Raw genomic sequence first — 27500 nt, forward strand, 5'->3', positions numbered from 1 at the left:
ACATGGAGAGTAAGGGCCCTCAGTGCTCACCGGGCCCTCAGTGGCCTGTGTGAGGACAAGTGATGAGCTCCTGGGGGAGGAGGGTTCGCCATTTCCCTTGAACTGAGCACAGGCCTGCCCTGCACTATAGGAGTTGTTGGGAGGAGGGATGGTGAAGAAGAGATGGATGCATGGATGGATGGATGGATGGTAGATAGATGGATGGATGGATGGATGGATGGACGGACGGACAAACAGACGGACGGATGGATGGATGAATAGATGTATGCATGTATGTATGGATAGATGTATGTATGTATGGATGGATGTATGGATGAATAGATGGATGAATGGATGGACGGATAGATGGACGGATGGGTAGATGGATGAATAAATGGATGGATGGATGGATGGACGGACTAACAGACGGACGGATGGATGGATGAAGAGATGTATGCATGTACTGTATGTATGGATAGATGTATGTATGTATGGATGGATGTATGGATGAATAGATGGATGGATGTATGGATGGATGGATGGATGGATGGATAGATGGACAGATGGGTGGGTGGGTGAATAGATAGATGGATGGATGGATGGATGGACGAATGGGTGGACAGATGGATGGATGCATGGATGAATGGATGGATAGATGGATGGATGGATGGATGGATGGATGGATAGATGGACGGATGGGTGGATAGATGGTTGGGAAGATGGCTGGATGGGAAAACAGTGAATGCCAGAGTGGGGAGGAAGGCTATGGGAGGTGCCTGCACCCACAGCCTGGTTCTCACCTCCCTGCTGAAGTTCACTTGGTACAGCAGCTCGATGCCCAGCAGAATGCTGACCTGGTGGAACTTCTTGGACACATTCAGGTGCTTCTCCAGGTCCCGCTTCATCAGGGAGTTCAGCATCCGCCCATCGACCAGGTGGTTCTGGAAGGCCTGGGAGTACTGGGCTAGGCCGATGTCGTTTAGCCAGGCCTTGGCTACCCAGTGATGGTCCAGGTCGGCGGCTTTGGACAGGCTGGTGGGGAGAGACATAGCCAGAGAGAGGGGCGGTGGGAAAGGGAGAAGGAGCAGAGGTGAGCAGAGAGGAAGAGCGAGAGTGGAAACAATAGGGGGGCAGACAGTCACCGAGACTGACAGGAACAGGGAAGGAATGGAGAGACAGGAAGAGTGGAGATGATATGAGAGGGGGATGAAGGGAAGAGAGGGAAGAGGGAATGAGGGAGGGGGGAGAGAGAGCACCCCAAAGAATAAAAAGGGACCAACAGAGAGAGGGAGGGGATAGGAAAAGAGAAAAGACCACGTTCAGACACAGGGACAGTGATGGGCCGCAGGGACAGGTGTAGCAGGAACAGCACCTGTGGGGGCTCCCGCACTGCCCGCCTCCCAGGGCCCCGACAGGACCCCTGAGACCCACAAAGCCTCGGCCTGGCCTGTCTCTCCTTGGACTGTAGCCAGTCACATAGCAGCACGTCTTGGAATCAGAATTAAAACCTATTTTTAATTTTGTCTATTGCAGCATTCTCTCCTCACTGCCACCGCTCAGATTTCTTTGTATCCCACACAGAACCTGTCCCAGGGCCACGCGCATATTATATTGTAGTAGGTGTACCAGGACTACCTCTCAGATGCATAAATAAACAGATGGATGCAAGGGTAGTCTAGTCGGCTGTCATTCCCTTGCTCGCCACACGGTGGCAGCCTCTCAAAAGGAATAAGGCCAGCATCCCCGACCCTGTCCATCCACCAGCCAGTGGTGTCAGTGTGTCTGTCCCTTCCTCTTTTTCCCTAGGGTCAAGGCCCCACCTCCCTGGTGTGGATTTCTGCATCTGCCTCCTGACTGCCCCTCCTCCCCACCCCATCGCCCCTTCGAGTGCACGCTCCCCATCAATTAGATCAGGTCATCCTCTGCTCATACGACCAAGTGTGCAGAGTGTATGAGTCCAAATACATGACCTTCTGGAAAAGGCGAAACTAGGGAGACAGTGCAAAGGTCAGGGGCTGCCAGGGGTTGGGGTTGAGGGGAGGGAGGAGCAGGCAGAGCACAGAGGATTTTTCAAGGCAGTGAAACCACTGGTCTGACACGGTAACGACGGACGTACGTCATCACACGTTTGTCCAAACCACAGAACGTGTCGCTCTGAGCGTGAACCCCAATGCCCACTGTGGACTTGGGATGATGATGATGATGATGTGCCTAAGTGTGTTCCGTGGTAACTAATGTTCCGTCTAGTGGGAGATGTGGTAATTGGGGGGGCTGGGCATGGGGGCGGGGACGGGGGACATGGGAAATCTCTGTATCTTCCCCTCCATTTTGCTGTGAACATAAAACTGTTATTAAAAAAAAAAAATGCCTTAAAGAATGAGGGTGGGAGCAAAGACTTTTCTTCACAAGCAAAACGGAAAGAATGTACCTTCAGAGGAGTGGACGCCGAGGAAGGCGGAAGGGATTTCTTCCAGAGGGAAGATCACAATATGCGTGGAAGTTTTGGGCCACACAAAAGAACCCAACGGAGAACTCTCAAAACCCGCCAACAGAAAGATAGTACTCGGATTCGGAAACGGGTGAATGCCTGCAGCAGACCTTTCTCTAAAGCAGGCAGGGGGTCTCCACGAGGCATGTGGCAAGATGCTCAGTGACTAGTCATCGGGGAAATGCAAATCCAGCGGAATGCCACCTCCCACGCGCTGGAATGGCTGCTCTCAGAAAACCCACGGAGCCACGAGGGCTGGCGGGCTGCGGAGACACTGGGATCCTGTGTGCTGGTGGCGGGAGGTACCCTGAGCAGCCGCTGTAGAACGCAGCGTGGAGGCTCCTCAGAACCTTCAAGATGGAACTCCCGCACGGCCCAGCCACTGCATGTCGGGGCCTCTCCCCAAAGAAGGGAACGCAGGGCCCCGAAGAGGTACGTGTGCGCCCACGTTCACGGCAGCATTTCCCACAGAAGCCAGAAGGGGGGAGGCACCCAGGGGTCCCTCTGCAGAGGAACGGACAGGCACACAGTGGGGAATGCATACAGTGGAATGTTAATCAGCTTCCAAATAAAAGAAAATCCGGCAATATGCCACCGCAGGGCTGACTCTGAGGACAATGTATAAAGGCGCATGTTATTTACTGCATGCAAAAACAGCAGCAGCACCAAGGCAGGAGGAGAAATCACTGTGCCCTATAGAGCAAGTTGCATGCCGTTATTTTGAAGAGAGACAGCGGTAAGTGGAGTGTGTATACAACAACAAATAAAAAATAAAACAAAGAAGTTAGAGTTCACAAGCCGGTAGTGGGGACATTCAGCTAATAAAAAGGAAGTCAGTCAAAGAGGGAAAAAAGAGAAGAAAAAGAACAGAGGGTAGATTTAAAGAAAATAAACAAGGAAACTGTATGGTGACTTTCCTTGGCAGAAATGGAATCGGAAGTCCTCGGAGGGGCCCCTGGGGCCTGGGCTCCCCTCCCCCCTCCTCTCCTGGGGGAGGGAGGGTGAGCGCAGCAAGTCAGCGGTGCCAGGGCGGCGGGCGGCGGGCGGGAGGGGCACCTGCTCACCTCCTTCAGGGAGGCCATTTCTAACCAGCAGCAGCCACGTGTGTGCGAGCCCCTCTCCTCCACCCCCCCTCCCCTCACCCCTGAGACACCTGCTCTCTTCATTAAACTCGTCCCCAGGCGCCCAGCGTGGCACCACTTTCTCGCCGTTGCCTGAGCCACTGTAAGCGCCCACGCTGAATAAAGCCTCTTGACCTTAAAAGTAATTGCAGACCGCGGCCGGTGTGGCTCAGACAGGTGGTAACGCTGAATTCCTGGTCAAGGGCACAGGCCCGGGCTGCCAGCTTGATCCCCAGCAGGGGGCGTGCAGGAGGCAGCCCATCTATGATTCTCTCTCTTCGTTGTTGTTTCTCTCTCCTCTCTCCTTCTCCCTTTCTCTCTGAAATCAATAAAAAAAATACATTTACAAAAATAATGGGAGACTTTTTGTCCAATGTGACACTGCCCCTCCTTATACGGGGGCTGGATTAGACCCGGACATCCGGGTTTGGGTGCAGTCATCTGGGTCATTATATACACACATAGATGCACACCTAAATGTGTGTGTGTGTGTGTGCATGTGTGTGTGTATGTGTGTGTGTGAGAGTGAGTGTGAGTGTGTGTGTATGTGTGTGTGTGTGTGTGTGTGAGTGAGAGTGTGTGTATGTGTGTGTGTATATTTAGGTGTGTATCTGTGTGTGTATGTATGAGAGAGTGTGTGTGAATGTGTATGGGTGTGTGTGTGTGTGTGAGAGTGAGTGTGAGTGTGTGTGTGTGTGTGTGTGTGTGTATTTAGGTGTGTATCTGTGTATGTGTGTATGAGAGAGTGTGTGTGAGTGTGTATGGGTGTGTGTGTGTGTATGTGTGTGAGTGTGAGTGTGTGTGTGTGTGTGTGTGAGAGTGTGTGTGTGTGTGTGTGTGTGAGTGTGTGTGAGAGTGAGTGTGAGTGTGTGTATGTGTGTGTGTGTATTTAGGTGTGTATCTGTGTGTGTGTGTATGAGAGAGTGTGTGTGAGTGTGTATGGGGGTGTGTGTGTGACTGTGTGTCCTTCCCTTCCCCCCGGATCTGCTTGGTAAATAAGGCCCTCCCTCCCCCCAGCATAGCCTGCTCACAAAAGGTGAGTGAGAGGCCGCAGGAGGCAGGCCAGGCGGGTGATGTTATGGGTGGGGATCAGGGTGCTAAGAGCAGGGGGGGCGCGGTGACAAGGACACTGGTGCATTCCCTGGTGCATCCTACACGGAGCGCCTCCCATGGGCCTCGGCATCCATTTCCTCCCGTCCCACCTGCCTCTCCCGCCTGCCCTGCCTCCGAGCCCTCCGCCCCTCCGAGCCCTCCGCCCGCTCCTCGCCCTCCGCCCGCTCCGAGCCCTCGGTGCCCGAACCCCAGGAGCCGGGCTGAGCTGGAAGCAGGCAGCGCAGACACTGTGGCCACTCCAGGCCCACCCTCAGAGACAGAGAGTTCTGGGGGGGCGTGAGGTCTCCCCAGCCCCTGCGCCGGGGGAAGGATGGCATTTGGGGCCTCACTTACTCCCTGGTCTCCATCTTTCCATGGGGGGACAGGGGGTGCCTGGGCCTCCTGCCCTGAGATGTGTGGGACCAGACTGCACCCCTGGTCCGGCCTACCGCGCCCTTCACCCCACCTGTGTGACCCGAGGTCCCAGGGGCACTCCCCCCCTCGCCCCCCCCCCCCCCCCCCCGGGCAGCCCGGGCGGGGGCGGGCTCACCTCCGGCCGGCCTCGGCGTCGCGGTAGTCCTCGATGGCCAGCCGCAGCTTGCGCCGGTGCAGGGAGCTGCACACGCCCAGGCTCAGCTCCAGGTCCTCGTCGCTCAGGCTCAGCAGCACCTGCGCCCCAGAAGGTGGGCACTGAGCGCCGGGGGGCTTGGGGGCCCCTAAGGCCTCCCAGGACCCGTGCTGGCCGGGGCTGAGCCCCAGAGGGGTCTGCTGGCTGGGGCTCCCTCTCCCCATCTCCCTGCCCACCTTCCCTGCAGTCAGGGCAGAGCACCCCTACAGCCCGCCTGGAGCACCCCTGAACCAGGTCAGCCGGCTCCTGGGCTACAGCTCCTCCTCACCTGGAGGGTGGGAGTCGGGGTGGGGGTGGGGGTGGGAGTCGGGGTGGGGGTGGGAGTCGGGGTGGGGGTGGGGGTGGGAGTCGGGGTGGGGGTGGGAGTCGGGGTGGGGGTGGGGGTGGGAGTCGGGGTGGGGGTGGGGGTGGGAGTCGGGGTGGGGGTGGGAGTCGGGGTGGGGGTGGGGGTGGGGGTGGGAGTTGGGGTGGGGGTGAGGGTGGGAGTCGGGGTGGGGGTGGGAGTCGGGGTGGGGGTGGGGGTAGGGCAGGCTGGCTTAGGGTTGGTAAAGCTCACGGGCGGGACCCGGGGGTTCTCACTGGGGTCCCGGGGTGCCCTACCTTCCCGCTCTTCACGTTCTCGGCGCAGGCCTTGACGTACATGGGCATGGCCATGACCACCTCCAGCCAGGCCTGCACGGCGCCCGCCTTCCAGTGGGACATGGGGGTGGTCCTGACCAGCTCCACCTGCTGCAGCCGGTCCGCCTGCTCCTCGCCCTCCGACAGGCTGAGGCTCTGCCGCGTGGGGCTGCCCTGGCTGTCCGCGTCTGCAACACACACACAAGCGCGGGCTGGGGAGGGCACACACACAGGCCCGGGGTTCAGCACACACACGCAGGCCATGCTGCGGGGGGGGGGAGGGGGGGGGCCCGCAGGGGGCAGGGACGGCAGGCTGCACCCCGGGCCCCCAATCCCCCTGCAGGAGGAGGGCAGGGATGTCTCCTTCTCCCCCCTCCCCATGCATTTCTTCTTTTAAAAATCAAAATGGCCGGGCCGGCGGGGCTCGGCGGTTGAGCGTGAACCAGGAGGTCACGGTTCTATTCCCGGTCAGGGCACAGGCCCCGGTGGTGGGCTCCGTCCCCAGTGTGGGTTGTGCAGGAGGCAGCTGATCAATGATTCTCTCTCATCACTGATGTTTCAATCTCCCTTTCCCTTCCTCTCTGAAACCAATAAAAACATATTAAAAAAAAAAGTCAGAGTGACCTTCGTTTTGTTTTTCCACCACTGCCCCACGACACAGAGAAAAGAATGTTAAAGACGTAACCCAGAGAACACACATAACACAAGGTGGAAATGGCCCAGCCCTGGCCCTCAGGCAGCAGCTGTCAGCAGTGAGCTAAGGGCACGCTGGGAGACGCACAGGCCCAGGCCACAGACACACGCAGACCCATGCACTGCACCCCTGCACCCCAGGAGCAGCCACACGCTCTCCCCCTGCACAGCCTCAGGGGGGGCTGCCCCCACCTCTGTTTCCTGCCTCCTGTGACGGGCAAGGCTCCGTCCCAGGCTTCACTGTCTCGGACGATGCAGCAGGTCATGCTTAAGGTGACCAGACGTCCCGCTTTTGGCAGGACAGTCCCGATTTTCAACCATGTGTCCCGCGGTGTTTTAAAGAAGTCCTAATTCAATAAAATATATTTTTTAAAAATCAATAAAATATATTTTTTTAAAAGGACTTGATTAAAAAAAAAAAAAGAATTGGGACTGTCCTGCCAAAAGCAGGTCACCTTACTGCCGCTGGACAGCCGGGGGATTTATGTTCTCAGGACAAAGCGGAGCCAGCTTCCGGAGCGGCTCTCGCCGACAAGACGTCTGATCCCCAGCCAGTTCCCACCCTGTTCCCCCGCGGTGGCCGCCTGCACCCACACCTGACAGGCGGCTGCACCCAGGACGCAGCTGTGGCTGCCTCGGCCCCCCCCCCCCCCCCCGGCTTTCCTGGGAGCACTGTGGCTGGCGTTCGGCTGGGTGCTCGGGGCGGGAACCCAGGCCCAGGCCTTGAGCATCCGCCCTGGGCGGAACGCACTGCCCCAGCCAGGCTCCCCCTGGGTCCGGTGGGAGGGGGTGCTGTCTGTGAGCTGAGGGTGAGCTGTGTGTTCTGTGCCAGGGTGTTTGTGGTGCCTGGCTCTGTCTCCCTGAGGGAGGGAGGGAGATAAGGGGGTGTGGGAAGGGGGAGACTGGGAGATGATGGGCAGCAGGAGTCAGAGAGAGAGACAGAGATGGAGAGGGAGGGAGGGAGGGAGGGAAGAAGAGGGAGGGGAGAGGATGGGAGTCTCAAAGAACAGGCCTTCAGGAGAGGAATCCTGCCACAGAAACAGCAAATCCACAGACAGCGGAAAGGAGGAGAGAGCGCTCGGAGCGTGGGGAGGGCCTGGCGGCTCCGTGGACAGACAGGTCCCAGCCCCCTCCGGTGAGCGTGCGCTCCTGGCCGGCGTGTGTTTGGGAGCTGGTGCCGGTGGTTCTGACTCACAGCCCGGGCCCCGGGAGGAGCTGGCTTGGCACCCCTGTTATTTATTTTTATTTTAACATTTTTATTGATTTTTTTTTTTTTTTTTTTTTTTTTTTTTTTTTTTTTACAGAGAGGAAGGGAGAGGGATAGAAAGTTAGAAACATCGATGAGAGAGAATCATCGATCAGCTGCCTCTTGCACACCTCCCACTGGGGATGTGCCCACAACCAAGGTACGTGCCCTTGACCGGAATCGAACCTGGGATCTTTCAGTCCCCAGGCCGACGCTCTATCCACTGGGCCAAACCGGTTTCAGCGCACTCCCATTATGTACGGACTCCAGGCTCCAGGCACGTGGAGGCCACGCAGAGTTCCTAGGAGCCGGGCACACATTTCGGTTCAGTGGGCCACCGCCCTCCGCCCTCCGCTGGGACTGAGCTCCGAGGAGCAGATGCTGCTGCCGGTGCGAGGAGGGGTGTCTATGGGGTCAGACGCTGTGAATTAAAGGCCATTTCCAGACGCTGGCGTTAGAGGGCCAGACTTTATGGCTGCATCCCGTCAGGCCTGGCTTTTATTTCCCCCGTCTCAGCGCTGAGAGGGGAATCACTCACGTTTGTAGCCAGGCAGCTCCGTGAGGGCGGAGGACCCGGGGGGCTGGCTGGGCCGGGGCAGTCTCAGGAGGGCCGGCCAAGAGGCAGCCGCTCTGGATGCCCCGAACATGAAGAGGTGGGACCCAGTGAGACTTTGGAGGAGACACAGGCTCGAGGGCGCCCCAGCGGGTCAGCTGTTAGTGAGGGTTCCCCCAGCTGGGCCCCCCAAGCAGGGTGTCAGCCTGGCTCCGGCACTGGCACACGATGGCCCCAGGGCCACATTCAGCCCGCAGCCTGCTTGTCGCAATAGAATGTGCCACACGTGGTCTAAGGCTGCTCTCCGGCTGCCATGGCAGTGTGAGCGGTTGTGACAGATTCGTTCAAAATCCTAAAATAGTTCCTGTCTGGCCCATTACTGTAGAACACCCTTTACAGAAACCTTGAGGTTCTGAGGTTGGCATTGGAATGCGAGAGTTCTGGATTTGGAAACGTGTTTCCAGTGCTCCCAGCCTCACTTTCCACATCTGTGAAATGGGACCATCATGATGTCGAATCACAGGGATCTACCTGAGGACCAGGGGAGAGGATGCGTGAAGCGTACAAAGCGCTCCGCCTGGTGTCCGGCATACAGGGATGGTCTGGGGTCTCCTGACCCCCGTAGGCTCATGCCACTTACAGTGGAGACCGGCTCTGCCCAGAACGGCAGCCACGAGCCCTGGGTGGCTACTGAGCCCCGGGAATGCGGCTCGTCCACATTCAGAGGGCACACTGCTTTTTGAAGACTGTGTGTGTACAGAACGATGTAAACTATGTTATTAATTTTTATCATCACATATTAAAATATTTGGGTCTGTTGGCTAAAATATATCACTAAAATCCATTTCACCTGTTTTCTTTTTAATATGGCCACTACAAAATCTAAAATTAGCCAAAACCGGTTTGGCTCAGTGGATAGAGCGTTGGTCTGAGGACTGTCAGGTACCGGGTTCGATTCCGGTCAAGGGCATGTACCTCAGTTGCGGGCACATATCCCCAGTAGGGGGTGTGCAGGAGGCAGCTGATCAATGTTTCTCTCTCATCGATGTTTCTAACTCTCTGTCCCTCTCTCTTCCTCTCTGTAAAAAAAAAAAAATCAATAAAATATATATATTTTTAAAAATCTAAAATTGCATATGTGGCCTGCATATTTTTACTGGCCTGGGTGGGAGATTTTTGGTTCGTTTTCTCATCTCATTCCCACCCCTCAGTGGGTTTGGAGATGAAGCGATGTGCGGGTCCCTGAGGCTGCAGCATCAGCAGCACCTGGGAAGTGTTAGGATTGAAAACCCCTGGAGCCTGCCCAGGTCTCCGGACACGGAAACCCGGGGTTTGGGCCCAGCAACCATCTGTGTCTTCATCCACAAGCCCCTCAGGGGATTCTGATACAGGCGGAGGTCCTGAGCCACTCTTTAATGCTTGCCCTGGAAAACTTACCCTGAATATTTAACTTGAAACCTAGCATTGATCAATATATTTTTTTTAAAAAAAATATATTTTTATAGATTTCAGAGAAGAAAGGAGAGGGAGATGGAAACATCAATGATATGAGAGAGTCATTGATTGGCTGCCTCCTGCAAAGCCCCCTCCACTGGGGACCGAGCCTACAACCTGGGCATGTGCCCTTGACAGGAATCGAACCTGGGACCCTTCAGTCCACAGGCTGACGCTCTATCCATTGAGCCAACTGGCTAGGGCTGATCCGTATCTTAATATCCTCTCCTAAACTGTAAGATTATTAAAAACATTCATTCTGATCTCCTCTCCCGGCTACACCCTACTCTACCCAGTATTTCAATGATGCCATTTTAAAACCCCACACAATTTAGAGATTGTCATCATGATTATTTTATACTGATAATATTAAATGTTAAAATAATGTACCTACATGTTTACCCATTTCTCTGTTTTTTATTCTTCTAGACATTATCCTTGACCAGTGGTCGGCAAACTCATTAGTCAACGGAGCCACCTATCAACAGTACAATGATTGAAATTTCTTTGGAGAGCCCAACTTTTTAATCCTAAAATTTTTCTAACGCCACTTCTTCAAAATACTCACCCAGGCCGTGGTATTTTGTGGAAGAGCCACACTCAAGGGGCCAAAGAGCCACGTGTGGCTCGAGAGCCGCAGTTTGCTGATCACGGTCCTAAACATTACTTCGAAGATATTGAAGAACCTGATTTAAAAGTTCCTCTGGCCCAGCTGGTGTGGCTCGGTGGTTGAGCATGGACCTATGAATCAGGAGGTCATGGTTTGATTCCAGGTAGGGGCACATGCCCAGGTTGTAGGCTCCATCCCCAGTGTGGGGCGTGCAGGAGGCAGCCAATGAATGATTCTCTCTTATCATTGATGTTTCTCTCTCTACCTCTTCCATCCTCTCTGAAATCAGTAAGAATACATTTTTTTTTTAAAGTTCCTCTGATTAAGAGTAACTTTGGTTCATCTGAAAAAAGTCCATTTCATCCCTGTTCTTCAAAGCGTGTTGCTGGGTGCAGGGTTTTAGTTGAGGGCTATTTTCTTTCAGTGCTTGGAGGACACTGCTCCACTTTCAGCTGCCTTCCATTTTGCTGAAGAGAAGTCAGCTGCCAGTCCCATTGCTCTTCCGTCAGTTCCTCTGTAGGTTTTCTCTGTGTCTTCAATGGCCTTCAGTTTCATTAGGATGCACCTAGATGTGGATTTCTTTTCCGTTATTCTGGTTGATAGAAACTGTGCTTCCCATATCTGTGGCTTCCTTTTTGGAATATTCTTGACCATTATCTCTTAACATAGGATCTTTTCTCCAGTCTCTGTTTTGTCCTGGGACTGGGCTTTCTGTCTTCCCTTTCTTGTAACCTAGCACTGTCCAAAAGAACATTCTGCGATGAGGGAAATGCTGTATAATCTACAATGTGCAATGCGACAGCTGTCAGCCATATGTGGCTATAAGCTCTTAAAATGTAGGTGATGCAACTGAAGAACTGAGTTTTAATGTAATTTTAATTAATATAAATAGATGTTTACTTTGCCATCTGAGGCTAGTGGGCTATTGTAGTGAACCAAACAGCTCTGATTTCTCCTTCAGAGTTTTTAACAACTTAGTTTCCAGCATTGCATTCTGAGTAATTTCCAAAAAATTTTTTTCATTTTAAAAATCTCTCTCTTCAACTATTTGTCTGCTATTTAACCCATCCTTTGATTATTTTTTTCTCTAATGCTGCCAATGACATATTTTTGTTTTTAAGTGTTCCACTTGGTTGTTTTTCAAGATTGCCTGGTCTTTTTAGTTAGCCTCTTGCTGGTTGCTCGTTCTATGATTTTATCTGAAATTTCTTTAAATTTCCTGCATTAGTATTACTTTGTATTTGGTTTTGACAACTGCTCTATCTGAAAGGCCTTGGAGGTTTAAACGTGCTTTAGTTTCTGCTGACTCGCATGCATACCGAACTCGTATTTCATCTTATAGGGCGCTAGGGCCCAGGGGGATGAGAGAGAGCTAGGGTCTGTCCCTTCGCTCTGCCACACCCCAAGGTTTACTGCCCCGTTTGCAGCCCTGATCTCAGCATCTGCCTGGACAGACACCCGCTTTGGCATCTGGCTACCGCTCACTGCTCCTGCTCTGGAATGAGCTCAGAGCTTTGGTTTTGGGGTGAGGGTGCCTTGGAGATTTCCCTTACTTTTGCTGAGGCAGCCATGCATGCAAGTATGTTTTATTCCAGATTTAGTGGTTTCATAGGGCGAGGCCCTTGGGAGCTGGCCTTTCTCTGCACACCCCCCGTGGGTGCCCCGCTTGCTGTGGGCACTGTCCACCCAGCACTCACTCTTCCTGTTCTGCTGACCCTGCCCGTGTGCCAGCCTGTCCATCTGTCCTGCCACCAAGGGAGTCCTTGATTCGGCGGTCAAGTCTATCGTCTCTTTATCAGCCAGGCCTGCCTCACGGTGATCCTTGCTGCCGTCAGTGGCCATAAAAGCCCAAGTTGTGGGGAAGGGACGGACAACTCCATTTGTTCAGATGTTTTCATTTTTGTTCCTTTTTCTAATCCTCACCCAGGGATATTTTCCCATTGATTTTTAGAGAGAGGGGAAGCGAGAGGGAGAGACAGAAATATTGATGTGAGAGAAACACATCGATTGCATGAGCCTTGACCAGGGCCCGGACCGGGGAGGAGCCTGCAACCAAGGTACGTGCCCTAGACTGGAATTGAACTCCGGACCTTTCGGTCCGCAGGCCAATGCTCTATCCCCTGAGCTAAACCGCCCAGGGCTGTTTGGATGTTGCTAAAATTTGATTATGTCCGGGCATCGCTTCTGCTCAGCAGCCGTCCCTGGCTCCCTGGACAACACCCCAGCTCCTTCCAGGACGAGGGTCTGTGGGAACCAGCTGACGTTGCCAGCTTCCCCGCCGCCTCCCCCTTCCCTCCCACCCTGGGCACCCAGCGATCCTGCCTCCCCACCCCCAGCCCCACCTGCTCTCCCTGCTCCCTCTGCCCCAGAGGCGGCCTGCTGCTGTCCTCTCAGCGGCGTGGCGAAATCCTACAAAACCTCAGGCCCCATTTAAACTTCTCCTCTTCCATGGCGCCTCCTCTGGTCACCAGTGTAGGCCGCCACCCCCTGCACACACTCCCTTCCCGCTCACACTCACACTCGCACACGTTAACCCAGGCGGGTCCCTGCAGTGCCGTCCATGGCTGGGATTAATTAATTAAGGTTGTGTGCTTATTTGATGAGCACACGTGCCCCCCTCTAGACTGCAAATTCCAGGAGGCGGAAGATGGGCCCGTGTTTGCCCCCGAGGGAACCTGGGTACCGAGCAGGCCCGGAGCCACGCTGTGCTGGTGAATGTTTACCACGGGCTCTCGTGTTTGAGAAACGGCTTTGGTTTGTAGCATCCGCTCCCCATCTCGGACCTCAGTCCTCAGCCCGACACCCTCCCCGCCGCCCACACGGATTTCGGGGAGAGTGAGTCCCCCTTTGTCAGGCCCATCGGCACCCCTATTGGAGGAGGAGCACTCCCACCCTTCTCCCTCCCGCCCTCCCGGTGTCTGAGCCCCATGGAGCCCGGCCAGGGCCAGGAGAAGCTGGCTGGGCTCTCGGGCCGCGGGGACAGGCCTACACCAGTGGCCAGAGGGGCCTCTGGGCTTGAGGCCGAGTGGAAAGGAAGCGGGTACGTGCCCAGCACAGTCCTTGTCCCCTCAGCACGCTTGGCAGTGGCCCCGTGAGTCCCAGCCATTCCAGCTCCCACCAGAGGCCCCTCGGCCCTGCTGCTAACGCCTGCCTGCAGCTCCCGGATCCGCGGCTGTGAGCACGCTGCATCCCCGCTGGGAGGTGGGCACAGGCCCATTTTACAGACGGGAATGTGGAGCTCAGAAACGCCCTGGGAGGGCCTGTGCTTTTTCTTGCTGGCCCACAGTTGCTCTCAGCCGAGTCTCCTGCAGCGCCGCGGCTAGCAGCTTCTATGCATCTCTTCACTTTCTATCAGCCCTGGGAGACAGGCCGTTCCCTGCCCATTTCACAGAGGGGGAAATGGAGGCTCAGAGAGACCAAGTGACTGGCTTAAGGACACAGCTAAGTGGTCAAGCTCGAAGACCTGGCTCCCAAGCCTGACTCCCCCCTCCCCCCCTCCAGTGCTGCTTAGTTTTTATAGACTCTGCTGGGTTCTGGCTGTTGCTAAAACGAATATTTCTTACACAGACACACAAACACACACACAAACACACACCTAGGGAACCTGGGAATGAATGGTTCATACCCCTGAGCTGTAATTGGTTTGTAGACGGCTCTCAAACTCCCTCTGGCTTACCGAGCCTCCCCCTTCTCCTCCCCCAGTCACCACGGTGACAGTGTCAGAGTGGCCTTCTCCCTCCCTGGCTCAGAACCATAGATCACACACACACACTCACACACACACACACACACACACACACCCCACCCCCGAGACACCGGCTTCCTAAAAGGAAGGCCGCTAGCACTGTGCAGCCAATTTGGAAGTGACTCCAGCATCGCTGGCCTGTCCCAAGGTAGCAATTAGGCAGCTCCGAGCCGGTGGGGTGACAGGGGCCAGCTGTCCGGGCAGGAGGCAGCCCCTTCCTCTCCTCTCCCCGCTTCAGGGCCCTGTGGCAATGGGCTCGGCCCCTCTGTCTACTCCTGGGACCGGGGACGGCAGCAGAGTGAACACCCGGTGATTCTTAGCCAATCTGCCGGGCACCTCTTCAGCCAGCAGATGCTGCCACGGACTCTGGCTTTCTGAGCAAAGCGGATGCTCACGTAGATGGAGGTCCAGACCCCACTGCCTCACACCTGGCTCCCTTTGCTTCTTAAGGCCCACGGGAATCCCACGTGAGCCACAGGGAGTTTCCGTGGCCAAACGCCATCAGAAACGTGGCATGCTTGAAAAGCTAACGGGTGGTCTCTAAGGACTGGAGACTCCATGCACTGCTTCCAAACGTGTTGACCCCGAGATTTAGTTTCTTCCGAACCTTGTGGTCTGTGGAGCACTGGCCTGGGAGTCAGGAGCCCTGGGTTCTGGAACCAGCTCAGCCACGGACGCCCTGCTTGGTGGTGGCAAGTCCCTTCCTGCAGGCAGAGGAGTGAGTGGGCGAGAGGCTCTCGGATTCTCACTTCCTTGGGGCCTACCCCTGGGCTGGCTCTGGCTGCATGGGTGTGTTGCAGAACTTACCCGGGCCTCAGTCTTCCCATCTCTCCAAAGGGCCCTGCTCTGCCTGTTTCACGGGGCTTGCGACCCCAGCCAAGCCTTTTACACCCGAAAACTCACTGTACCCTGGCAGCCGCCCTCGGACGCTCTCACGGTCCCTGGTGTTCAGGTGAGCAGACTGAGGCACAGCCAGGTTCAGCAACGTGCCTAAGGTTAGCAGGGAGCCAATGTCAGGACGGAGGCTCGAGCTCAGAGCGTCTGCCCAGAATCTACGCTCTTAACCTTGACCCTGGTCTGCCTCGGAAAGAGCGCCGTACGCTGTAGAGGGCTGTGACCCCGAGGGGCAGTGAGTCAGTCTCACTGTGGTTCACCCCGTGGCCTCCCGGGAGTGTCTGTCCCCTGACTTACAGGCTCCAGAAGCCAGGAGCGGGGGGTCATGAGCAGCCCCCCCTTTCCCATCCCGCCGGGGGAGCAGAGGAAGTCCGGGGTGCCCACGGAGAATGGCTTTTCCACAGTTTTGGGCGGAGCTGGAGGAGGACTGGGGCAGTCCCTGCCTCTTCTCCTCCTTGAGGGCGTTCCGGTGACCTAACTCAGTGGTCGGCAAACCGCGGCTCGAGAGCCACACGCGGCTCTTTGGCCCCTTGAGTGTGGCTCGGCGTTAGAACCACTTCTTCAAAATAGACTCGCCCGGGCCGACAACCGACTTCTGCGCATGGGCCACGAAGTTTCAGTCGCACTGTACGTGTGCCCCCACACGTGGTATTTTGTAGAAGAGCCACACTCAAGGGGCCAAAGAGCCGCAGGTGGCTCGTGAGCTGCGGTTTGCCGACCACTGACCTATCTCATGGATTTCACACCGGCTTCACGCAGACCCTTCGCTCAAATGAAATCGATCTATAAGACAAATAAACCAACGCTTTGGGCTGAAAGACAGGGTCAGGGGAGGTGGTCCAGGCACTCGTAAGACTCCAGAGGGCACAGATGGGTAACCACTGCCCAGGGCTGTCTTAGGAGGAGCCTGAGGCCCAGAGAGGGAGACCCACTTGCCCATGGTCACACAGCACGTCACTGGCCCAGCTGGGAGCTGGGAGTCCAGAGCGGGCTCAGGACTCCTGATGCCCTGGGCTGAGGCTGGGCCTCCGCAGGAGCCTGGAGTAGGGTGTGGGCAGCTGCTCTGCCTTCCACCTCTCCTCAGAGTGAAGCTTAGGTAGCCATACTCTCCATTTAGGGTTCATACCTGGTGTTGATGAGGCACCACTGGCCCCAGACCAAGGCCATCAGGCCCCCCGATGCTCTGCAGAGGTCTGTCAGTCACCACAGACCAGACAAAACCTGAGATGGTGGCCATCACATCAGAACCTGCCCCGCCACTTCCCGGCCATGTGCCCTGAGGAAAACCGGGGACCCTCCCCGGGAGTAACCGGGCACTGCTGCGGACTGCCAGGGCTGCTGGGGCAGCAGCTACTGTGCCAGGCCCCGGGCTCTGCTCAGCAGGCCCAGCGAGGGCGCTGGTCACCAGCCCCGTGGGGGTGGCTCCTCCCCAGAACTGCCCAGAAGGGAGGTCTCCGCCTGCCTCGGAAGCCCCTCGGGGAAGCTTTCCAACGACAGCCTGCACTGAAACCCGTTTGGGCAGAGGGTCTGCAGCAGGGATCCTCAAACTTTTTAAAGTGGGGACCAGATCACGGTCCCTCAGAGAGCTGGAGGGCCGGACTATATGAACTACTAATTCCTACTGTAACACCTCGGCTGCGCTCACTGCCCAAAAAACCTGGCGGGCCGGATCAGACTCCTCTGCGGGCCGCATGTGGCCCGCGGGCCGTAGTTTGAAGACCCCTGGTCTGCAGCGTGAACGCGTTGGCTTATTTACCTTATCACGTGATTTCATTGGAGCAGAGGGTCTACACCTGCGGCCATTGCTCCATGTAACCGCGTGCAGCTGAGCCCACGCGTGGAGCGTGTTCGATTATGCACGCAGCTCCCTGACCCCGGAGGTCCCGTGTGCAACAGCCTAGAGGGGGGCTCTCTGCTGAATGTGGGGGGTGGGGGATGGAGCCCTGCCTGTTAGTGCCTTCACCAGCTATGCCAATCTCGAGGGACCGCTGAGGAACCCCTAAAGGTTCCACGGAACACAGTTTGCAAACGCCTTGCTTATTCCAGTTTTTTTCCTCTCCAGCGTGGAGAAACCGAGCCCCAAAGCCGAGAGCCTGCACAGGGCTTGCCTAGGCTAGTGAGGCTTCCTGCTGTCCCTGCAGAAGCACTCGGTCCCACAGATATTTTTAAAATTTAAGGTGACCAGATCGTTCCGTGTTTGGCGGGACAATCGGGATTTACAACAATTTTTCCCGCGTCCCGAGGCGTTTTAAAAAAAATCGGGACTTTTTTAAAACGACGTGGGAGGCGGGAAAAATTATTAGAAATCGGGACAATCTGGTCACCTTATTTTAAATTTGTGTGGCTGATCAGGGGCTGCATCCCGGTCCTGCCTCCTAGCTGTGCCGTGGGGTGAGGCCTCCCTGTGCCTCGGCGTGGTCCTCGTGGGAGGACCGTAACATCGTTCTCTCTGGCTCTGACATGTCTTCCTAATGGGCCACCCTAGGGCGCCCTTGGGACTCACACCTCAGGAGCCCGGCCTGGGCAGCCTCCTCTCCCCACGGCCAGACATGGTCCGTGTGGTCACCGCACAGAGGACGCTTCTCCTGGGCTCGGGAAAGGCCAGCGCTGTCCGGGGCAAATGCCTCAGCCCTCCCTGTCCTGAGATGGAGAAACCTGGATTCCCGCCCAGAGCAACAGTGGGGCCGGATTTGGACTCGGAGGCCTGGGCACACAGCCCCAGGCCCAGATTCCACCCAGGGACAGATGGGGTCCGTTCGCCTCCCTCAGGCTAACGGTGTGTGTCAGGCTGCTTCCTGCTTCTGGGGGATCGTAATCCACTCACGTCACAAGGAACACACACTGACCTTCCCAGGCTCCAAAGCACACGCAGCTGTTACGTCTGAGCCTCCAAAGAGAGGGGGCATTGCGCCCATTTCAGAGGTGAGGAGACTGAGGCTCACAGGCTATGGCTGGAGCGATTAGCCAGGCGGGCCCCACGGAGGGGGGGGGGGGGGAGGGGGGTTTGCAAGGTCCTCCTGGTGGAGCATGGCATACAGCTTTATGGATTTTGTTACTTCGGGGCTACTAACTGCTCCGGACCGGAAACCACTAAGAAAACAGTGAGAGATTCCCCAAACCCCAAACTCAGAAACGCCAACGAGCAGTCCGCCAGCGGCTCCCGGGGACGCGGCCTGCCACCGCACAGGCTCCCCGGGGCCCGGCCGGGCGCTCCCGTCCTGCCATTTTCAGGGGAAAAGGTCAAGGTTTTCCGTTGCTGCTATTTTTGCTTCTAAAGCTCGGGCCTCCCGGGACCACTCTCTCGTGGCCTCGGTGTGCTTGGGGGGGGAGGGGGGGGGGCGGCGTGGCCTGTGCTGCTCAGGGCTGCGTCCTCGCCTGTTTCCGGAACCTGGGCTCTAAAGCAGTGTTTCCCAAACTTCTCTCAGGATGAGAATCACCTGGTGGAGTTGTTAAAATACAGATTCCTGAATCCCAACTAAGAAGTGCTAAACTAGAATTTTTGGGAACATACAGGTAAAACTGTATACTTAATTCATCCCCTCACTCTGCCTGGACAGGGATCTGCACTGCTGACGGGCCAGAACTGCCTGTTCACAACTCACAACGGGCCTCACAGACACCCCCGGCCCCGCCACCTGCTCCCAACAGTGGGCCCTTAAGCTTTTTCAACTCAACCCCTCCCCCGCCCCTTGGGGCCAAGCACCCCTGGGGCCTCTCCCGCGCCCCCGTTCCCACCTCCCCGGGAAGAAGAACCCGGCGGTACCTTCGGAAGCGCGGCTGAACAACTTCCAACACAGTCGCGATCAAACCCGGAGGGATTTTAAGCTTCCAGGGCATTCTCTCATGGCCTCAGGTTTGAGCCTGTCCTTCTAGGAAAAGCTAACCACAGGGATTCCGGTCTTGTCGTCAGGACCACCAGGTTCTCTCCGCGGGCAGCGGGAACAGGTGGGCGGAAGGGGGTATGGGGTGCCCTGGCCCACGTGGCGGGTGGGGTTGAACTGAAACGCGTAAGGGCCCGTGGCTGGGAGCAGCTGGGCTGGGGGGGATGTTTGTGAGGCCCGTGTTGTGACCGCCAGGTGCTGGGCGCCAGGGCTATGGGTATTTTTAAACTTACACTGTCCAAAGGCAAGGACCCACTCATGGCAGCGGCCACACCTGGGCCTCCTGGGGCCCGGAGAGTGAGGCACTTGGCAGCTGCCCGACACGGCGCGGCCTGGAGAGAGGCGGCTCCGGGGCCCGGCTCCTCCGGGCCCGGCGGGGCCTGGCACCTGGAGTGGGGGGTGGGGCTGCAGGTGCGGGTCAGGAGGGGGACTCTGAGGCCTAGTGAGCCCAGGCTCCAAACGGAGGGCTTATGCCGGCCGCCGTGTCTGCTCTACCCTCCGCTAGCTCCTCCTGGGTTTCTCTGTCTGAGCCGGGGGAAAGGCTGGTGGGAACGGACTGGGTCACAAGTGCAAAGGAGAAGCTGTGCCAGAGAGAACTGACACAGGGGGACGAGGGAGGCGGGGAGGAGGAGGTGAGGGTCAAACCAGGCCCCGCTGAAACACACACAGTGAGTGCCCCCCTGCTCAGGGTCTGCCCCGCACTGCCCAGCTGGCACCGTGCAGGGGGGCACCGCAGCAGCACCCCTAGGCTTGAAGCCCAGTGCTGCTGGACCCTGGCCTGGAACCTGTTTTCTCCATCACGGGGGCCGTGGGAGGGTTAACGGAGTTAACACGTGTCAGGTGTGCAGCGTGCCCTGGCCTGCGGTCAGTGCTTAGCCGTGTTAGCTGGGACGGTTATGGCTAGCATTAGGGGCACCCGTCGGAGCCCACCGGCACACGGGAGAGCTGCAGGAGGGCAGAGGGCAGCCTGGCAGGTGCCAGCGTGCAGCTCCCACTGGCCCGGATGCCCTGGGCAGCCCTGCCTCCGTTTCTCACTAAGAGGCGCCCCTCGAAGGCAGGCCACCTGGGACAGGGTGTCGGAGATGATGACAAGATCTGAACAAGGTGCGGCCCCGCCCTCGGAGGTCGCACGGCTGTAGGGGAGAGAGCTGGGATCTTGGCCGAGTGAGTGGCTCTCCTCCGGCCGGCGTGGGGGCTGGGTTAGGTGTGGGATGGCAGACAGCTCTCTCCCTTGTGTGCCAATTCCGACAGAGGGACAGACGGACAGATGGATGGGCCGTGGCCGCCTGGGGCTTTGGAAAGCCAAGAGATGGGGAGTCACCCTGGGCGGGGCAGGGGTAGGCAGTGGCATCTGGAGGCTCCCGTACCCTCCTCCGCCTGGCCCAGGGCCCGGTCCTCCAGCCCGGCTGCGCCTCGGAGTCACCAGAGGGGGTTAACACTGATTCGGGGTGCTGGCCTGGCCTTGGCCGTTTTGGAAAGCTCCGCGGGTGATTCTAAGGTGGGGTCAGGCTGAGCACTGCTGGAGGAGAGGCCCTAGTGCCGTGGCCGGCAAACCGCGGCTTGCCAGCCACATGTGGCTCTTTGGCCCCTTGAGTGTGGCTCTTCCACAAAAGACCATGGCCTGGGTGAGTCTACTTTGAAGATGTGGCGTTAGAAGAAGTTTTAAGTTTAAAAAATGTGGCTCTCCAAAGAAATTTCAGCCCAAACCGGTTTGGCTCAGTGGATAGAGCCTGCGGACTGGAAGGTCCCAGGTTCGATTCTGGTCAAGGGCATGTACCTTGGTTGCGGGCACATCCCCAGTAGGGGGCGTGCAGGAGGCAGCTGGTTGATGTTTCCTCATTGATGTTTCTAACTCTGTCCCTCTCCCTTCCTCTCTGTAAAAAAATCAATAAAATATATATTTTTTTAAAAAGAAAAGAAATTTCAATCGTTGTCCTGCTGATATTTGGCTCTGTGGACGAATGAGTTTGCCGACCACGGGCCTAGTCCCTCGAGTCCTGAGCTCGGCAGCCTCTCGGTGTGGTCTGCTCTCCGGGGCTTTGCAGGAAGGACAGGGTTAGAGGTGAGAGGCCGCCTCCCGTTAGTGTTACGGCTGGAAGAGAGGCCGAGGCAACGGCTGCAATCAGGGTTTGGGGGACCCGGGGGCCCCTTCTCAGGACGCACCGTGGAGTCTCCTGGGGGAGGCTTAGCGTCTGGGGGACCCCCCGGGGTTCAGAAAGGCCTGGCTTCACCAGGGGGAGAAGGAAGCCGATGAAAGCTGACCGGGGCGCTGAGCTGGGGGGCGCAGGGCCAGGGTGCCGGGCTCGGCGCTGGGGTATCAGGACCTTGGGCAGCCCCGGCCGCCTGGAGGGAAGCCGGCAAAGACGGGCTGTTTCTGGTGAGGCCGCCCGGCCTCAGCCCCTCCGGCAGCTCAGAGCCCGGCCAGCTTTCCCCGGCGCCGCCCTCACCCCGGGGAGTGAGCCTGCCGCCCCGGAGGAGCAGGGGATGGGGTTTCTGGCCTCCCACCCAGAGCAACAGAGAGGCAATCAAATAACATGGAGTTCGGTAATATTTTAAAATAAGCTTTATTTAGATTTTTTTTTTAAATATCTTATTTTTGCATCCATGCCTTCGAGAAACCTTTCCCACGGGAAAGGTTATTTTCGTCTAATGTTACCCATAACTCATTCGCTATTTGACGCAGTTCTCTTAAATAAATCATCCTTAGCAACTCTTAGAATTATCTCCTAATTTACAAAAAACTGAAATGAAAAGGAGCTACTAAATCATTACCGGGAGTGGTTGCAATCTTATTTTCTCGTAAGGGAAAACAATAAAAATCAATCAACGAAAGAGGGGAAGAAAAAAAAAAAAGATTCACGGGGGAGAAAGCGTTTTCTAAAATCTCTCTCTGCAGAGAAAGACGTGAGCTCTGGTCTCCCCACTGCACGGCTGGGCCACGGGAGGCCAGAGGGAGCTGAGTGAGTGCCCGGCCTGCTCCCTCCCCACCCCGCACCGGCCAGAAGGAAAGGGAGGAGCAGACGTGGGGGATGGGGGGAGGGGGCTTTTCTGTTTGTTTGAGAGACTTTGGACAAAAGGCCCTATCCATTCGGACAGAGATTCTCCAGCACTGGAGCGGGTTGTCTCTGTGTAAGAGCGGAAAGTGTTACCGGGAGCAGAAAGCGCAACTACTACTGTGGTTGAGCGGATGTGCGAGCTGAGCTGTTAGTAGGTGAGGTGGAGGGGTGGGAGGGGGCGGGGTGGAGCAGTGGGAGGGGACAGGGTGGGATTCACAGGCCAAAAGAGGGAAGCTCCTCTCAGGCCTCGGGAGGCCCTGGCTTCCAGCTCACGTGATCTCCATCACCCCACATGGGATGCAGCTGGTTCTGTGCCAGGGAGCCTCACTGGGGCCAACACAGCTCCCAAACAGGCCCATGTCCCTGCCCGTCCTCTCCGGGGCGAGTGGGCCAGGCTGCCCGGACGGCTGGAGGAAGGGCCCAGGGATCCTGAGAGGCTCCGCTGAGTGTGGCCGGAGGAGCCAACCAGGACGGGGACGGCAGAGGCCCTGGTGCTGGACACCGTGTCCCCAACAGCCCTCCCTTGAGAGAGAACCCCACCCCCACCCCACCCACCGAGGACACCTGCCAAGGTGAGAGTAAACCGAGGATGAGACACAGCTGCAGGGAGGACGGATGCTGCAGGAGGGTCAAGGGACTGGCTGCCTCCCCCGGTACCCACCCTCACTCCGAAGACAGACCCGAGAGAGAGGAGGTGACCCTTGCAGGATGCGCTCTGCTCACTGAAGTCAGTGCTCTGCAGGGCAGATAAATAAATAGAGACAGGCCTGACGAGAGTGGGGAGAGAGGAGGAGTGCACGCCCATGCAGGGGCGGGAGAGCAGGAGAGAGATCGGAAAAAAAGCGAGCTCCGAGACCCCCGGCCCCCGGCCACCCTCCCCTCTAACTGGACCCCGCTCGGTTCGGCAGCAGCGTGATAAGAGAACAGACAAGTCAACAGAAAACCCAGCCTCCCGCCCGCCCCGTGGAAAAATATACATTACAGTATTTATGTCGTCATCGAGATAGCATACGTCTCCTGCACTTTGTGCAAATAAATTAAACGGAACCGTTTTTTCTGTTTCTGTTTTCTTTTTCTTTTCTTTTTTTCTCCATCAAGAAAGAAATGGCAACGCAATTTAAAAACTGGCAGGCCGTGAAAAAGAGCCTGTTGGACCTCAACCAACCCAGCCAAGACGAGGCCCCCCGACTGCCCCCTATCCCGGCCGGGCTCCCGAGGCTGCGGAGCGGGGCCTCACCCCGGCCACAGTGGCGTCTGTGGTTAAAGTGACTTGAGCGCGCCCCGAGCACAGGGTCTGGTCCCGCTGCTCACACGGGGGGCAGGGAGGGTGGGGAGCATGGGGGACAGACCACAGCCTCGGGGGAGGGGCTCCAGAAGTAGCAGTTTGGACGAGGGACATGTACAAGCACAGAGTGCACAGTCATTTTTTTTCTGTTATTTACAAATACACAGCAGTCCTTCAAGTTTTCAAGTTTCATAGAGAGGAGGCTGGGAGGGGGTGGGGGGGAACAGGAGGGGACAACACAACCCAACGAACCGAACAAAAGGGAAACACAAAACAAAAAGGAAACAAAACAAAACAAAACAAAAAAAAACAGAACGAAACAAACCCAGATTAACAAACACGACCGCATCGCGCCGAGGACGACAGAGAGTTGACAGAGTCACACACGTGTGTAGTATGTACATCGATTACAGAGGTGGCGACGCAGGGGGAAGGGTCACACGCGTCTGTCCGCACCCGGCCGCACGCACCCGGCACCCACACGCCCCACGCACACCCACACGCACAGACACCCCGCCGGGCGGCGGGGAGGGAGGCGGGCATCACCAGTCCGCGTCCTCCTCTATGTAATAATCGGGGGCGGTACCATCAAAGAGGCCGGGGTCGAGGGACTTCCGCTGCTTCCCTCTGGCGAACACGCGGGAGATGGAGCCGAATCCCATCTTCTCTTTCTTCTTTTTCCGTTTTTGGTCTTCAAGATCCTCTAGTGACTGTGCAGAGATGCGGAGGAGAAGAACAGAGCCAACCTGAGCTGGGGGCGGGCACGGAGGGGCAGGCCAGGGTGGGCGGGCACGGAGGGGGTGGGGTCTCCCGTTTACAGGTCTGCCCGCACTCAGCGGGAAATCTTGGGCCAGTCAGGGACCCTCAGAGTCAACAGCAGGAACCATCCAAGACTGTCGTGAGAATGTCACCAACATGGACAAAAGTTAAGGTGACCAGATGTCCCGCTTTTGGTGGACAGTCCTGATTTTTAATGATCTTTCCAAAAATTGGGACTTTTTTAAAAACGCCTCGGGACAAATTGTTAAAAATCGGGACTGTCCCACCAAAAGTGGGACGTCTCTGGTCACCTTAACAAAAATGCATAGTAAACACTCCACCACGGTTAGCTGCTGGGGTGTTGGCGCCATCATTGTTTGCCTGAGACCTACAGATACCTCCTCCTGAGGGCTGGCTAGGAGTGTGCCCACGCCCTGGGCCATGGCCCGGCCACAGGGGCACTGAGCAAAGGCCACACCTTCCCTGTGAAAGAGCCCCTGTGGAAAAGGGGGCCTGGGAGCCTGGAGAGTGAGGACAGAGGAAACTGGAGCTTTGTGTCCGCCCAGGGTGAGGACCTTGACTCTGAAGCCCCCGGACAAGAAGCAGGACTGGCTGGCCAAGGTCGAGTGGGAGGCGGAGGCTTGGGGCCTAGTTCTGATGATGGGATAACTATGGGGGCTGGAGGCTGGCGTCTCCCGGAGAGCTTTGCACAGCCATGGGGTACTATTCTGTCAAAAAGGCAGGGCTCAGACTAGAGCAGTGGTTGGCAAACTCATCAGTCAACAGAGCCAAATATCAATAGGTCAACGATTGAAATTTCTCTGGAGAGCCGAAGACCGACTTCTGCGCATGGGCCACGAAGTTTCAACCACACTGAACGTGCGCGCCCGCACGTGGTATTTTGTGGAAGAGCCACTCAAGGGGCCAAAGAGCTGCATGTGGCTCCAGAGCCGCAGTTTGCCGACCACTGGACTAGACCTGTGGTTGGCAAACTGTGGCTCTCGAGCCACATGCAGCTCTTCCACAAAATACCACGGCCTGGGTGAGTCTATCTTGAAGAAGTGGCATTAGAAGAAGTTTCTAAGTTCAAAAAATGTGGCTCTCAAAAGAAATCTCAGTCGTTGTACTGTTGCTATTTGGCTCTGTTGACGAATGAGTTTGCCGACCACAGGACTAGACTAATGGTTCCTAAAATATGTTCCCTGTATTCTAGGCCCAACCCATACGTGGTGAATCCAACTCCCCAGGAACCCACATTTGAAACACTTCCCCGGGGGACCCCGATGGGACTCGCACAGGCCAGCATGTGCGAACCCTGGGACTAGAGAACTGATCCTAGCGACCCCTCGGACCCTCACATTCATGTCATTTTCCTCCCTCCTCACCCTGAGGGTAGACTATCGGAATGTTAAAAATGAATAGTTTCCTACAAGGAGGGGCCCCATAAGCTCATGGCTTGGCTCATCAGACTTTGGCTGCCAAGAGAAGACACTATCAGGGCCACTGGATGGAGGGAGGATGTGTGATGCACTTAGTAGGTTTACAGGTCCTGAGAGGGCACGGAAGGGCAGACCCAGGTGTACGCCTGACTCAGGCCCCAATCCACATGTGTCTCCTTGACTGCTCTTGGTGTTGGGTGCCCCGGTATGGGAGGGGGATGCCAGGGGCTCAGGGAACAAGGGATGAAGGCATGGTCGGGCTGGGGAGAAGGGAGGGACTGGGGCCCCCGGGGTCCGGGGAAGGCACACCCACCTGTACAATGGGGCTGTGCAGGTTCTTCTGAGCTGGGCCGGGACTGTCGCCCTGTAGCCAAAGGAGAAGAGAAAGATGAAACAGCGGAGACACAGGACACAGGAGAGCAGAGGTGGTCTGTGGAAGGAAGCCACCCCTTAGGGACCACCTTGCCTCTGGGTGTGGAACCCACCCTCACCCCGGATGCAGACACTCCTGCAGGATCAGTGGGGGAGGGCCTGGGGCTCTCTGAGAGGCTGACTGGATGAAAGCGCCTCGCCCGAGGCCCTGGGGTGCTCCCCTGCCTGTTCTTGACCCCCAATACCCTCTGACCAACAAATCATTTACTCAAAGGCTTCTAAGTTCCTGTCCCGATGGGTCCATTCTATTAGAACTGGAGGTTGGCTATATATAGTTGGTGCTTTTCCTACAGAAATAGAATTTTATAGGAAAAAAAGGACAAAAATAAGGAATTTTGAAAGAGGGAGACTCAGGGAACTGTAACCTCTAACTCCTCCACAAACACAATGAATCTCTTATTTTGTGGGAGGGCAGGGCTCATCAGCCTGATTTACAAATTCACAGGCTCCAGACAGTCCAGCAGCACCGAGCTAATGAAAAGCAGGACGGCCATACACATTTGGGGCAGTCCGGTTCCTCCTGGGCCAGTTCTCCTTCGGATGGTGCATAAAAGTGGGCGCCCAGAAGCCTTCGCCACATCCCAGCATCAAGTCTGTCCTGCCTGGGGGCAAACGGGTCATTTGGATCATAAAAATCATTACCAGAGTGTCCCCTGGTGGTTGTTTTAGGAATTGCAGGCAAAGTGCCAATGAAGAAACAAAGTCTGTGTCACCTGTCCATCAACTTGTCCAACCTCCCTGCACTCAGAGGCCACCTCTGCTCTAAATGAATGGCCAGAGCCCAAGGGAATGTGGGGGGGGGAGGGGAACTGGGGTCCTTAGTCCAGGCTGGGCTGTTCTTGCTATTGCCAGCCCGAGTGCCTGAGAATAAAGGGTTCCCTGGAGCTAAGCTCAGGCTCTTCCTGGTTTACCTGTGTGCACATCTGTGGACATGTGGCCTGAAGGTGGTGGAGGGAGGACCAAGTGGCAGCTTAGTCTTTAGTCCTATCTCAAAGTGCACACACGGAACTCACGGCAGGTGCCCGAAACAGGTTTACTGTGGGCGGGGCTGGCCGTCTTTGCCAAACGTATGGGGAAGAGAGGGAGGCCGGTGCCCGCTGAAAGGCCTGAATTCCTGTGGGAGGAGAATGTGGATCTAAATGTGCCAGGGCCCAGCTGGGCGAAAGGCGAGGCCTGTGCCAATGCAATTCAAGAGGCTTTTAGAGAAGGCTTTCTGCAGCCTGGATTTCCCAACAGCATTTTGGCTGTCAGGGCCACTGTAGGCCCATCGAGGGGAGACAAAAAAAAAAAAAAAAAAAAAAAGGCCCTGGGGCTGTGCACAGACACCAGAAGGTTCTGGGTTCGAGTACGTCACAGTGGCCCCTCCGAACCAGGGACTAGATGCCACAGCTCCTCTACCATTAGCAGCCCACCTTCTCCACCTTGGCTCTGCCAGTCAAGACAGCGTTTGTCAGCAAGGTGCTCTCCTGGGGACAAGAGAGCACACG

General features: G+C 56.6%; 1 protein-coding gene across 5 annotated transcripts in view; it reads right to left on the reverse strand.

The window, feature by feature from the left end:
* Nucleotides 1-27500, reverse strand: part of KAZN (kazrin, periplakin interacting protein) — a 537286-nt gene that overhangs the window by 6350 nt on the left and 503436 nt on the right. For 4 of the 5 annotated variants that reach the window (XM_084875307.1, XM_084875306.1, XM_084875308.1 and 1 more), the window contains 5 exons: nt 25895-25945; nt 23970-24093; nt 5909-6114; nt 5231-5349; nt 780-1011 (listed from right to left, as the gene is read on the reverse strand). In XM_084875307.1, coding sequence (XP_084731433.1) covers nt 780-1011; nt 5231-5349; nt 5909-6114; nt 23970-24093; nt 25895-25945 — 732 coding nt within the window. Of the gene's footprint in view, nt 1-779; nt 1012-5230; nt 5350-5908; nt 6115-21589; nt 24094-25894; nt 25946-27500 lie in introns of those variants that run through there. The other variant, XM_084875310.1, reaches the window with a different exon arrangement.

This window comes from Pipistrellus hanaki (genome assembly GCF_964339955.1).
Source record: "Pipistrellus hanaki genome assembly, chromosome: 2".
In the NCBI taxonomy this organism is placed as follows: domain Eukaryota; kingdom Metazoa; phylum Chordata; class Mammalia; order Chiroptera; family Vespertilionidae; genus Pipistrellus; species Pipistrellus hanaki.